We start from the raw sequence: 14,940 nt of genomic DNA on the forward strand, positions 1-14,940 counted from the left end.
CAGTAGGAGACCACGCTCGAGTCCCACGCACCTACACAAACAAATAAGAACCTCGCAACCAACGTGATAAAGGGGTTGTCAATCCCTTCACGGTCACTTACGAGAGTGAGATCTGATAGAGATGATAAGATAATATTTTTGGTATTTTTATGATAAAGACTAAAAGTAAAGAAAGCAAAATAAACGGCGCCAGAAATAGCTAGTTGTTGGAAGATTAATATGATGAAAAATAGACCCGGGGGCCATAGGTTTCACTAGTGGCTTCTCTCAAGATAGCATAAGTATTACGGTGGGCGAACGAATTACTGTCGAGCAATTGATAGAATTGAGCATAGTTATGAGAATATCTAGGTATGATCATGTATATAGGCATCACGTCCGTGACAAGTAGACCAAAACGATTCTGCATCTACTACTATTACTCCGCACATCGACCGCTATCCAGCATGCATCTAGAGTATTAAGTTCATAAGAACAGAGTAATGCTTTAAGTAAGATGACATGATGTAGAGGGATAAACTCATGCAATATGATATAAACCCCATCTTCTTATCCTCGATGGTAACAATACAATACGTGTCGTTTCCCTTTCTGTCACTGGGATCGAGCACCGCAAGATTGAACCCAAAGCTAAGCACTTCTTCCATTGCAAGAAAGATCAATCTTGTAGGCCAAACCAAACTGATAATTCGAAGAGACTTGCAAAGATAACCAATCATACATAAAAGAATTTAGAGGAGATTCAAATATTGTTCATAGATAAACTTGATCATAAACCCACAATTCATCGGATCTCGACAAACACACCGCAAAAGAAAAGTTACATCAAATAGATCCCCAAGAGAATCGAGGAGAACTTTGTATTGAGATCCAAAGAGAGAGAAGAAGCCATCTAGCTAATAACTATGGACCCGAAGGTCTAAGGTAAACTACTCACACATCATTGGAGAGGCTATGGTGTTGATGTAGAAGCCCTCCGTGATCAATGCCCCCTCCGGCAGAGTGCCGGAAAAGGCCCCAAGATGGGATCTCATGGGTACAGAAGGTTGCGGCGGTGGAAGTAGGGTTTTGGCTCCGTATATGATGTTTCCAGGGTACATGGGTATATATAGGAGGAAGAAGTACGTCGGTGGAGCAACGAGGGGCCCACGAGGGTGGAGGGCGCGCCCCCTGCCTCGTGCCTTCCTCGTTGATTACTTTACGTAGACTCCAAGTCCTCTGGATCACGTTTGTTCCAAAAATCACGTTCCCGAAGGTTTCATTCCGTTTGGACTCCGTTTGATATCCTTTTCCTTCGAAACACTGAAATAGGCAAAAAAAACAACAATTTGGGCTGGGCCTCCGGTTAATAGGTTAGTCCCAAAAATAATATAAAAGTGTATAATAAAGCCCAATAAACATCTAAAACAGAATATAATATAGCATGGAACAATAAAAAATTATAGATATGTTGGAGACGTATCAAGCATCCCCAAGCTTAATTCTTGCTTGTCCTCGAGTAGGTAAATGATAAAAACAGAATTTTTGATGTGAAATGCTACTTGGCATAATTTTCAGTGTAACCCTCTTAATTGTGGTATGAATATTCAGATCCGGAAGATTCAAGATAAAAGTTTAATATTGACATAAAAGTAATAATACTTCAAGCATACTAACTATGCAATTATGTCTTCTCAAAATAACATCCCTACAAAATCATATAGTTTGGTCATGCTCCATTTTCGTCACACAAGAATGCTCTCATCATGCACAACCCCGATGACAAGCCAAGCAATTGTTTCATACTTTAGTAATCTCAAACTTTTTCAACTTTCACGCAATACATGAGCGTGAGCCATGGATATAGCACTATGAGTGGAATAGAATATAATGATGGGGGTTATGTGGAGAAGACAAAAAAGGAGAAAGTCTCACATCAACGCGGCTAATCAACGGGCTACGGAGATGCCCATCAATTGATGTTAATGTGAGGAGTAGGGATTGCCGGATGCACTAGAGCTATAAATGTATGAAAGCTTAACAAAAGAAACTAAGTGGGTGTGCATCCAACTTGCTTGCGCACGAAGACCTAGGGCATTTGAGGAAGCCCATTGTTGTAATATACAAGCCAAGTTCTATAACGAAATATTCCCACTAGTATATGAAAGTGACAAAATAAGAGACTATCTATCATGAAGTTCATGGTGCTACTTTGAAGCACAAGTATGGAAAAAGATAGTAGCATTGCCCCTTTTTATTTTCTTTTTTGGGGGCTTTTTTTTGCCTTTCTCTTTTTTTGGATAATGCTATAAATGATGATCATTACACTTCTATTTATTTACAACTCGAAACTAGAACAAAGTATGACTCTATATGAATGCTTCCTGTCAGTAGGTAACAGATATAGATTTATATATTTATTCGGTGTATTGCCTTCACTTTATGAGTTTGTAGTTGAGATGCTTTTATGACGCAAGCAGCCCCAACGAACTTATCTGCCTTGTCCTCTCCCCTCATCCTCCATTTTCCACTTACTTCTCCAACCCATCAGAAAGGGACATCACTGAGAGAGAAGAGAGTGTCTCTGTATATCTGGAGCGGAGGGTGAGGTGAGGCCGCGAGGTCGAGAGGGAGAGCACGAGCCAACCTCCCGTTTCCACCTCTCTATCCTATGGATAGAGCCGCCGCGACAGCCATAGATATCCTCGCTATGATCCCATCAGCGCCCTCTCCTTTGTAGCACCATCTCCCCTCCCCCACCCCACCCCCGGGTTTATTTGACAAGATTTGATCCCAATCCTCGCACGTTTCTTGGCCGAGTGGGGGAGAAGATTCCAGAAATGGCTGTCGCCGTAGCTGCCGGGACCCTCCGTACCTGTTCCGGCGTATTTCCGGCGGCGTCCGGGAACCATCCGCTTGCCGGGTGGCGGCCACTTGCACCGGCAGCGCCCGCTAAGCTGAGGTGAGCAGACTGGCCCAGATTTCCTTCCGCTTTTGGCACATTAGATTCTGAGTCTTTTTTCCCGTTTGGATGGTAAGATGCTGTGCTAGGATTCGAAGATTCGTAGCCTTAGCTCCAAAAATTCGAGCTCTTAATTTAGAACGGATGCCCCTTCAAAATGAATTCTGCATAATAGTGTTGTTCAGTGGGATGCAGAATTTTTTGTTTGATTCATCCGCTATCCTTGGTGCTAACTTACATAATGATTTTGTCATGATATAACTCGATGCTTAGACTCTTTTGTTTTGTTTCAGCTGCAGGATATACCTCATAGTTGGTTTAATTCTGGTTAAAACTGTGAGGCTTTTGTGAAATTCTGGTTCCACTGGGTCATTTTATTGTTGAACTGATGGTAGCGCTAATTACTTTAGGGGCGCAGTGATGATTACGATAAGTCAGTTCACTGTTTCGTCACAGCTAGTTTAGCTAAAGCAGTGGTAATAAGTTTAGCTGGCCGAAATTTTATGGTGCTGAGGGGTTGATTACATTTGCAGGTAGTCACGCCAGCGATATATTTCTTTCTTTCTTTCTTGCTGGATTTGTGAACTTATGTGTTATAGTTTCTTGTGCAGACTGATATGATCAAGCTTGATACTATATTCTTTGGTTTGTCGTGTTGGAAAAATTTACCCTTGTCTGTTGCAACTAACTATATGTTATAAGCGTTTCCTTCATTCTATTTTATTGTGTTATAAACACTGGCTGCACCGTGTGAATACTTGCTTTCTTTGAATCAATTTGTTTCCATCGACTGATTAAATATATTTAAACTGCTGTTAATACACTTTCTGGTGTTAAAACTGTTATGATTTCCATCCATGGTTCAAGTGAGCGGTCTAGTTGCTACACAGTGCATTGATGTTGTTTTGATGAAACATTTTTATTCATTGTTTTTTCTCATTAAGCTCTTTAACATTTTGTCTTATTACATCACAACCTCTTACAATTCTCAATATATATTGCACATGTGTATTATTACAACTATTTTTTCTTTTGTTTAGATTATTGTCTCCAGCTTTGAGGGTTCCTAGAGCTGCTTCGCCTGCAGCTGTTGAGGTAGATAGCATTGCTTACGACAAAACATTGGATGAACCTCCATGTTCAACTGCAGATACTTTGTTTTGCAGAATGGGAGCTCTAGCAACAGTAATACAGTCCCTACACCGAAGGTTATAATAGATCAAGACTCAGATCCGGATGCAACTATTGTGGAAGTAACCTTGGGTGACCGTCTTGGGGATCTTCTTGATACTGTGTGTTGTTTACATTGCCTTTTCAATTTACCTTTACCATTCATCACTCTTAGGTTCTTATTTTCACCATCTTGGATTCATGAAATGCTGATTAATTCTGTGTTCTGTTCTATTTGCAGATGAGTGCCTTGAGGAATTTAGGGCTAAATGTTGTGAAAGCTAGTGTTTGCCTCGATTCTTCTGGCAAGCACAATAAGTTCGCTATAACAAAGTCGTAAGTGGATCATTTTATTATTATTTCAGATATGCAAAGCTTGGCATGAGGAATCTCTCATATAAGTTTGATCTTCCAGTTATAGCAGCAGAATGTGACATCTTTCTTCAATGTACTTTTCTGCACATATCACTTCTTGTCTAGAATGAGTGAGAGCAATACTCTACAGGTCAACTGGTCGCAAAATTGATGACCCAGAGTTGTTAGAAGCAGTAAGACTGACAATTATTAACAACATGCTTGAGTATCATCCTGTAATTTCCCTCGACCCTTTTTTTCTTTGCTAAGATGTCTTGACTTAAATCTCGTAAACTAACGTCTGCGTCTTTATTTATTTGACACTAGGAAGCTAGCAGTCAATTGGCCATGGGTGCAACTTTTGGGCTAGAGCCCCCTACGGAAGTGGTACTTGTTTAAATCCATCCATAAATCAAAGAGTCTGTACCTTCTATCTTATCGACCTTGAATACCTGAAAACATCTCAATTATATGGACGACCTTTAAACCATATTACTTATCTTTCTGTTACGAGAAGGAACAACACATGAAGGTTTACAAGACACTATGTTCTAATAGTAAACTTCATGATAGGAATGCCTTGTCTGTAAATTTATATATACCCGATTGACTGCTAAACCTGACCATATAAAAAGTAATTATGGTACACATGATTTCGATAGCGCCTTGTTGCAGAATACATTCATATGTTTTGAGTACACGAATTTGGATGAACTGCTCATACTATGCCCAAGAAATTGCAGTCTGATGTCACATCATAATTATGTTTTCTCTTATTAATGTGCTCGAGATTCGTAATTTTTTTCTATATGTAAATAGTTTTTGCATGTAAATCGGCAGGTTGATGTGGACATAGCAACTCACATAGAGATCTATGACGATGGTCCTGAAAGAAGGTAGTCTTCCCTGTTGCTTTATTCTTCATAATACAAGAAAAATTCATGTACTTTGGCTTTCATCCTAATAAAGTACTCCCTCTGATCCATAATGAGTGTCGCAGTTTTGAACTGAGGTTGAACTAACCTTAGTTCAAAACTGCGACACTTATTATGGATCGGAGGGAGTACTTGTTATGGGGCTAGAAGCAATATAATGATTCGTTCTTGGTTCTTTTGTGGATCAAGCTTGTGTCCTAAAGAAGATATCTGACTGGAGATTAGCTGTCATCTCGAATGACTATGACCAGTTTTTTTTGTGAGAACCTGATTTGTTTTTGGACGGCATTGAATAACAAAATGCATTGCCTATAGGCTATAAGATATCCCTTAGCATTATCTGAACTTTGCTTTCTTGACCGCAGTAAGATCATCAGTTTGCTATACTGTTGTTGTTCCCCATAAGTATAAGATCGCATTGATTGGATGTCCCCCAATGTTCCATTTCAGTTTACTTGTTGTGGAATCAGCTGACCGTCCAGGGTTGTTGGTTGATCTAGTTAAGATCATTGCTGACATCAATATCACTGTCCAATCTGGAGAATTTGACACTGAGGTGACACCAGTCATTTGGGGATTTTGTATTCAAAAGTTGTTCTTCTGCTGAGATTTTGTATCTTGTAGGGGCTACTGGCCAAGGCAAAATTCCATGTCAGTTACCGGGGCAAGCCATTAATCAAGGCTTTGCAACAGGTAAACTCATCATGCATGCAATTATCTATTGGGTGTCGCATCAGATTACCATGGAACCGGGACATGTACAGAAGTCCTATCTTTGATCTAGTGAAAAGGGGAAAATATAAGTAGCAGACCATCCTGATTAGAGCCAAATGTATCTCTATTATTTTCACTGGTCACCAAAGTGTATTTTCTCATTTAGTTCGTTCCTGCAGGTTCTCGCGAATAGCTTGCGTTATTTCTTGAGGAGGCCGACAACAGAGGATGCCAGTTTCTAAGCAGATGATTACAAACCCACGCCTTATCATAGCTCATGAGACATGATATTTGTATGAAGTTTGCACTATCATCCAAATTATTCCTGAAATATGCATAATTCCCAAAAAAGGGAGGTACACGATATATCATGTACTCATAGTTTCATTTGAAGGCAGCTTCATGCTGTATGAACTGCACTAGCCTTCCAAGTTAAGTTATGAGATGGCAGTATAACACATGGTTATTTTGCTACCCGGGATGCATGTTTGATGATAAAATAAGAGGGCCGCTTGTGTGGCCAATCGTCTATTGTTTGGGGTGTGCTACTCAGCTGTCTAATTTTTTTGCAGTAGAGGTCTTGTAGAAGTTTTTTTGTTTGTTGAATCAGAGTTTCTGCAGATTTTTTTTGCAATAAAGGTGGTGTTGCAAAAGCTTGTCTAAGACTGTTATGACCGGTGGGCTGTGGCCCAAGTTATCTTATCGTTATTAGAGGCTTAGCCCAATTATCTTATCGTTATTAGGGTCGTTTGCTTGTGAGTCAAGTAAACCTCTCTATATAAGGAGAGGAGATGTATCAATCTAATCAAGCAAGAAGCAATCATTATTTGCTCGGCTTCCTAAAGGAAGCCGGGAGACCAAATCCTAGCCGCCTCTTGCGCCGCCGCCGCCTCTCTCCACCATGTAAGGACGGTGCCCAGCCGTCGCGACCTCGTCCTCGTCTTCCTCCATCTTTAACCTACAATCTTCGCCCTAGAACCGGCAGAACCCTAACTCCTAACACCTTGGTATCAGGTAGCTCGGTTTCGATCATGTCTGCATCACAACCAACCCCCTCGCTGCCCACCACCGCCGCGCCGCCGCCAATCCCCTCCACGGCGCCGCTGGCCCTGTCCACTGCGCCGCTGGGCTCCACCGGCGTCTCTACCGGCCAGTCGCCGCCCCCCTCCACGGGTCCACCGCCACCACCCTCCACCGTGCCGCTGGTCTACTCCCCGGCGGAGATGACCGACGTCCTCAACGATCTCGTCACCGCCGTCCAGGGGATACGGCTATACCTAGCCGGCTCCTACGGGCCGCCGCCACGACCGGGCCAGCCGGCCTGCCGTGGTATTCGGCACCCACGGCGCCAACCGGGCCTCTACACCACCACTAGCCGCTTCAGCCGCCGCCCGCCGCTGCGCCCCAATGGCCGCAGTGGTCGGCGCCGGCCCTCGCCGCGTCACCCACGCCACCCGGGTCCTCGCCGCCACCGTCCTGGCATCCGCCGCACCCCGGGGCCACCGCAACGCTGGTCGGGCCGCTGCAGCTACAGCCAGCCCCCGCCACCGCCCCGATCTGGCCACAATGGCCGACCGAGGCCATCGCCGCGCCCGCCGCCTCCGTCGTTTCTAGGCAGCAGCTGCTGCCGCTGCCTCTGCCGCCCAGCACCGGGCTGACTACAACCGCGCCGGCGGGCATGCCAATTCAGCAAGTGCGGTTCCCGCCCTCGCCGTCCCAGCTTCCGGCCTGGTTGGCCGGGACGTCAGCGCCGCCAGTCTACACCATGGCCGCGGACCAGCCGGCGCCCTCCCTGCCGTACGACGGGCCCTCCAGCTCCACGGGTTTCCACGCTGGCTTCGACGGGCCACCGCTTTCCTGAGGACCACCTATGCACACCGGACCAACGCCATCCTCTTCACTGCTCCGTACTGCCGAGCTGTACACTCACGACGGTCATGCTTAGAAACCGCCGCGCTTCGCCAAGCTCGCCTTCGCCACCTACGACGGCGCCGAGGACCCCCTCAACTGGCTCAACCAGTGTGAGCAGTTCTTCCCGGGGCAACGGACGCTCACGTCGGACCGCACCTGGCTCGCCTCTTATCACCTCCGCGGCGCCGCACAGACGTGGTACTACGCCCTCGAGCAGGAGGAGGGCGGCATGCCCCCTGGGAGCGTTTTCGCGAGTTCTGCCTCCTTCGCTTCAGACTGCCGATACGTGGGAGCCGGTTGGCGGAGTTGGGCCACCTTGCCTTCACCTCTACGGTGCAGGACTACACCGACCGCTTTCAGGCCTTGGCATGCCACGCGTCCGGCGTGACGGCTCACTAGCGGGCCGAACTCTTCGTCGGCGGTCTGCCAGATCATATCCGCGTGGACGTCGAGCTGCAGGGACCCCAGGACCTCCAGACGGCCATGTACTATGCCCGCGCGTTCGAGCGCCGCGCGGTGGCCATCCAGCAGGCATCATCGTCCCGGGCCGCTGGGCCGCCACCCTGGCCGGATGTTCCCGCGCAGGGTCGGCCTGCTCAGGCTTCCGCAGCACCCCTTGCCGCGACCGTGGCGCACCCGTTCCGCCGGCTCACCTCGGCCGAGCTACTCGAGCGTCGCCGCCAAGGAACTGCAACGAGACCTACATGCCCGGCCACGTCTGCCCCCGACTCTTCTACCTGGAGGTTGTAGACTACATTGAGGAGGACATTGTCGCCGCTGGGCTCGGCGACTTGGCTGCCCCAGCTGTCGCGGAGGTGTTTGACGCTGGTTGATCACCTCGAGGAGTTCAGAAAGTGCTTCCTCGCCTTACAGCTCGAGGACGAGCTGTTTGTGCAGGCGGGGAGAAGTGTTATGACCGGCATATTAGGGGCTTAGCCCAGTGGGCTGTGGCCCAAGTTATTTTATCGTTATTAGGGGCTTAGCCCAATTAACTTATCGTTATTAGGGTCGTTTGCTTAGGAGTCAAGTAAACCTCTCTATATAAGGAGAGGAGATGTATCAATCTAATCAAGTAAGAAGCAATCATTCTTTGCTCGGCTTCCCTTAGGGAGCCGGGAGACCTAACCCTAGCCGCCTCTTGCGCCGCTGCCGCCTCTCTCCACCACGCAAGGACGGCGCCCAACCGCCGGCCGCCGCGCCCTCGTCTTCATCTTCCTCCATCTTTAACCTACAATCTCCGTCCTAGAACCGGCAGAACCCTAGCTCCTAACAAAGACCCTTGTTGCAAAAAATAATAATAAAAAATCATCTGTTGGCCATCATATGGCCATGGACAAGCTCATGCTCAGGCTGACCAACCAGTGGGTGGTGCTGCTCTGATGTGGCTGCGGGAGCCTGTGGAGCCTTATCGACGACCATCAAAAGGGCGTAGGGGAGCCCATAACATTGAGGGTGTCTACCTCATCGGCTCTCATGGTGAGCTCTCCCCTGCGCGCATTGCAGGAAGGAGGGGATTCGTGTTCGGAGGGGGATCGAACACAAAGAACCTGCGAATCCTCTAGGCGGTCACTGGTTGTTGGTGGTGGGGGCGGGGGGCGTGTCGACTGCCTCATGCGTGCATGAGACCTCGCGCATGGATGACATCGGCAAGCCGCCATCACCACTATGCATGATGGCATACCACTATGTGTGTAGACAACGATGACGACCGCGATAGATCCACAGCGGCCTGGCCCTAGGAGCCTGCATCATCCTACCGGAGTGGTGCTCCATGAACGAGAGCTCTAGGTAGGCGAGAAACTTGGATTTCATGGCTACGGAGAACTAATTGATTTTATTAGAGGAATCCCCCATCCCCACCCCTCACTTCTGTTCCAGTACAATTACAAACGGACTGAGAGGCCAATGCATTCTTCACCAAGTTTGTCGAGTACACTAGAGATAATACCCCATGCGGTGCTGCAGGAATTAGTTGCAGTTATTTCAATGAGATTTGGTTGTATATGAAACATTGATATTTAAACTAATAATATGTGAACTGAAATTAGAATACATATGCTTTTATTTTCTTTGATTATTCTATAGTTTTTGAATATTTATTAAATATGAGTAGTATGCATGGTGCATGTTAACATGGGTCTTTTTTCATGCATGGTGGCATGGTGAGGTGGCATACTTGCATGGTAAGATAATTTAAGATAGTGGGGATCAACTATTTAGGTATATATGATATGGTAAACGTTTAGGATATGGTAAACGTTATAGGGTTCATTGGACTCATTCTCGACCTACAAGCCGGGTTGGTAGTCTCGTCTTGCGTCTAGACCGGGCCGCCGTCGCATCATTTAAATTGGAGATTGCGTCTTTGGAAATCCCCCCTTCTTGAGTAACGGCTTGACCCCAAGCCGCTGTTTGAGGAACTACTGGCGCACGAATCTAGATCTTCCCAAGTACAAGCAGATGCATTCTCCCGAAGAAGAGCATCAGGAGGGGGCAGAACTAATTGTACCTGGTTGTGAGGAGCCACGCATTGCTTAAGCCGGGAGACATGAAATACTAGATGAATTCGGCTGGAGGAGGGAAGATCCAAACAATAAGCTGGTTCTCCAATCTTTCCAGTAATAAGACATGGTCCATAACACTTTGTAGATCCATCTAGTGCCTCCCCGGTAGTGTGTTAAAAATTGTTAGACCAAATTGTTACGGGACTAATATGTTTGTGTGCACACGGAGTAAAAAGTCTCTGGGTAGCATTGAGAATATTGTTATATCTTTAAGCAAGATTGTCTGAGCCATTGAGGAGTATGCTATTGATAAGATTGCGTGTGGGAGAAGACCCCTAAAAAATGTTGTTGAGCGGAATCATACCGGTATGTTGTTCGGCAAGAAGATGTATGTCTTTCTCTAGTTTCATCTCTTTCATTTGAGTCATAAGGCAAACCAGACTATAAGGGGGTCCAAGTTAGTTGAGATTTAGGTCTTCATTGTGTACTCAATCATAAACCTGTATCTCTGAGCGAAGTCGAGAGAAATCTTTTTATGCATCGTGTTTCTTCCTTTAATTCAGAGACAAAGTTCTTTTGATCTTTGAGATAAAATCACAAGTAGTAGAGTCACCTTGACTTGCCCTACAAGTAAGTTGTTGCGTGAGTTTGAAATCAGACCGTTGTGACATGTGTCAGTTTATCGTTGTGTGGCACATGCCCCTATTGGTCATTTCACACCTTAGGATTGCTCGAGCTATAAATAGCCATCACACCCCAACCTGCAATGGTTGGTTGCTTCATTCGAACTAAGAGTCTCTGACTGAGCAACCCAGAGTATTGAGAGATTTCATAGAGGGAATACCCCAAAGCCTAAATTTATTTAAGTGATTGAGCACCATGAATAACTAGATTGATGCGAAGCTTGTGCATATTGCTCTTGTGAGCTGCACACTCACTAGGCGGTTAGGTGTCGGTCCGAGCAACCAAGAGTGATCATGGTTTGCCAAGGATGAGTATGTGAAGGTTTGGAGGTTGTGTTGAAGAGTCTACCGAGAGTAAATCAACTGAAGTTCCAGGAACTTCACGTTCAGGATAATAGGACATTGAGTAATTAACATCACGAGGAACTTCACATCTGTCATCACCGCCATCGACTCCATCGTCTTCACCAACATCTCCATCACCTCCCTCCCTCTTTATTCAGCTGTCCACTCTCCTGCAACCTGCTGTAATCCCTCTGTTGAACATGGTGTTTGATGCTATTAATTATTATACAATGATTTCTTGCATCTTCCATATGTCTGCGTAGATCCCTTTTGTCCTATAAGTTAATTATGTTATGCTATGGTTGATTTGAGTTGTATGTTGATATGGTGCTGTCCTATGGTGCCCACCGTTTGCACATACGTGTGGGATTCATGCTTTTGGGCTTTGCAATACGTGATTGATTTGCTTATGACGGGTTGTCGGAGTGAAAGAAACCTAAACCCTAGTTTGTGAGTTGTTGCGTATGGGATAAAGGGGACCTTAGATCTTAATTCCATGGTTAGGATTTTACCTTAATCAATCTTTGGTATTTGCGGATGCTTTCTAGAGTTCCAATCATAAGTACGTGTAGTCAATGGATTTTGCTGCATGTTAGCATAGGCCTCTCCCGCATATAGAACTGCGATAGTTGATTATCAGTTTAGTTTCATATACAATTGCCTAGGGACAATTCCACACCACATACCACCACTACTCCACACTCATTGTCCTTTACTTTATTGTACCTTTACCTTACATCGCATAACCTTTATTGCAAGTTCTTTTTTATCTTACAAAGGTATCCTTTTATACCCACAGAAGTACTTCTAGTTTTATCTGTCGGGGAATGAAGCATGGAAATAAAAAAAATCCTACGAAGCACCCAAGATATATCTATGGAGATGCATACCAACTAGAGGGGGCAGTGTGCCTACATACCCTTGTAGACCAAAAGCATTAACGATCTAATGATCGTGGTTGGCGTAGTCGTACTCGCGTCGCGATCCAATCTGATCCATGCACCGCACGTGCGACACCTCCGATATTAGCATTAACGATCTAAAGATTGTGGCCTCCTCTCCTTCTTGATCCAGCAAGGGAGGGAGAGGAGGTAGATGAGATCTGAACCAACACGATGGCGTGGTGGCAGCGCCAAGCGTGTACCGGAGAATATGGAGGAGTAGCAGGAGAGGGACGGGGCAAGGGCCAAAGGGTTCGTTGCCCCCTACGCCTCCCAACTATATATAGGGGTGAGGGAGGGGCGTGCCAGCCCTAGCCCCCTCCCAAGGCAGGGGCGGCGGCCAAGGGGGGAGGAGTGCCCTCCAAGTCAAGTAGAGGGCCCTCCCCTTTAGGGTTTCCCTTACCCTAGGCTCATGGGCCAAGTAGGGGCTAGTGTGCCTGGCCTAATAAGGCTAGGGCACCCCCAAAACCCATGCTACTGTATGGGGCGTGGTGGAACCCTCCGAGGACTTCCGGTACAATACCGAAAAATAGACTTTTTCCCGGAACCCTGACAAGAACTTTTCATATATAAATCTTTACCTCCGGACCATTACAGAGCTCCTCATGACATCCCGGATCGCATCCAGGACTCCGAACAACCTTCAGACTTTTCACTATTAATATCTAAATACTACCCTAGCGCTATCAAACATTAAGTGTGCGACCCTATGGGTTTGAGAATCATGTAGACATGATCGACACTTCTCTCCGGTCAATAACCAATAGTGGGACCTGGATGCCCATATTGGTTTCCACATATTCCACGAAGATCTTTATTGGTTGAACCACATTGTGAAGGATTAAGTTATTCCCGTATATAATTCCCTTTGTCTGGCGATATGTTACTTGCCCGAGATTTGATTGTCGATATCTCCGTACCTAGTTCAATCTCGTTATCAGCAAGTCTATTTACTCGTTCCGTAATACAAGATCTCGTGACCAAACTCATTAGTCACATGCTTGCAAGCTTCTTGTGATCTTGTATTACCGAGAGGGCCCAGAGATATCTCTCCGTCACATGGGGCGACGAATCCCTGTCTATCCATGCAACCCAACAGAGACCTTCAGAGATACCTGTAGAGCACCTTTATTATCACCCAGTTACGAAGTGGAATTTGATAGCACACAAAGTATTCCTCCCGTATCCGGGAGTGACATGATCTCATGGTCTATGGAACTGATACTTGACATGAAGAAAGTTGTAGGAAATAACTAAACAATCTGATGCTAAGCTTAAGGCTGGGTCTATCCATCACATCATTCTCCTAATTCTGTGGTCCTGTTGTCAACTGACAACTCATGTCTATGGTTAGGAAACCTTAACTCTTTGATCAACGAGCTAGTCTAGTAGAGCCTTACTAGGGACACGGTGTAGTTTATGTATTCACACATGTTATTAAGTTTCTAGTCAATACAATTCTGGCATTAATAATAAACATGTATCATGAAAGGGGAATTTGATAATAACTATTTTATTATTGCCTCTAGGGCATATTTCCAACAGTCTCCCAGTTGCACTAGAGTCAGTAATATAGTTTACATTGTAATGAATCTAGAACCCATGGAGTCCTGGTGTTGATCATGTCTTGCTCGTGGAAGTGGTTTAGTCAATGGGTCTACCACATTCAGATCCGTATGTACTTTGCAAAGTTCTATGTCTCCATCCTTAATGTAATTACGAATGAAGTTGAAGCGACATTTGATGTGCTTGGCCTTCTTGTGAAACCTAGGCTCCTTGGCAATGGAAATGGCACCAGTGTTGTCACAAAAGGTAGTCATTGCATCCAATGCACTAAGTATCACCCCTAGGTCGGATATGAACTCCTTCATCTAGACTCCTTCTTGCGCTTCTTTTGAAGTAGCTATGTATTCCGCTTCACATGTAGATCTCAATACAATGCTCTGCTTGGAACTGCACCAACCGACTGCTCCACCATTCAAAATAAATACATATCCAGTTTGTGACTTCGAGTCATCCGGATCAGTGTCAAAGCTATCATCGACGTAACCCTTTACAACGAGCTCTTCGTCACCTCTGTAAATGAGAAACATATCCTTAGTCCTCTTTAGGTACTTAAGGATATCCTTGACCGCTGTCCAGTGATCCACTCCTGGATTAGCAAGGCACACATCAGGTGTGGTACACAGCATGACATGCATTATAGAGTGATAGAGGAGATGGTGTCCCGATCTTTCGATGAGATGATAACTATCGATTTGGTGGAGTCGACTTTGACGATCTGACTACAAACGTGCGACAATGTTGCGCCTTAACAATCGCTAAACCAATCTCCTGAGGTTACTAACGATGCCGGAAGCACGATCAGCCTGACCACAAAGGTTTATTCCTGCATGCAATCGAAGAACAAGAAAGAATATGATAATGCAATCTGAATATTGA

General features: G+C 45.6%; 1 protein-coding gene across 1 annotated transcript; it reads left to right on the forward strand.

The window, feature by feature from the left end:
* Positions 1 to 2,488: 2,488 nt before the first annotated feature.
* On the forward strand, positions 2,489 to 6,645 carry LOC123170398 (ACT domain-containing protein DS12, chloroplastic). Its single transcript, XM_044588257.1, has 10 exons — positions 2,489 to 2,941; positions 3,982 to 4,036; positions 4,108 to 4,233; positions 4,353 to 4,447; positions 4,617 to 4,701; positions 4,793 to 4,852; positions 5,306 to 5,361; positions 5,851 to 5,956; positions 6,025 to 6,093; positions 6,294 to 6,645. The coding sequence occupies exons 1-10, from the start codon at positions 2,820 to 2,822 to the stop codon at positions 6,354 to 6,356; spliced, it is 837 nt and encodes a 278-aa protein (XP_044444192.1). The 5' UTR covers positions 2,489 to 2,819; the 3' UTR covers positions 6,357 to 6,645.
* Positions 6,646 to 14,940: the final 8,295 nt, after the last annotated feature.

This window comes from Triticum aestivum, chromosome 7D, assembly GCF_018294505.1.
Source record: "Triticum aestivum cultivar Chinese Spring chromosome 7D, IWGSC CS RefSeq v2.1, whole genome shotgun sequence".
Taxonomy (NCBI): Eukaryota; Viridiplantae; Streptophyta; class Magnoliopsida; order Poales; family Poaceae; genus Triticum; species Triticum aestivum.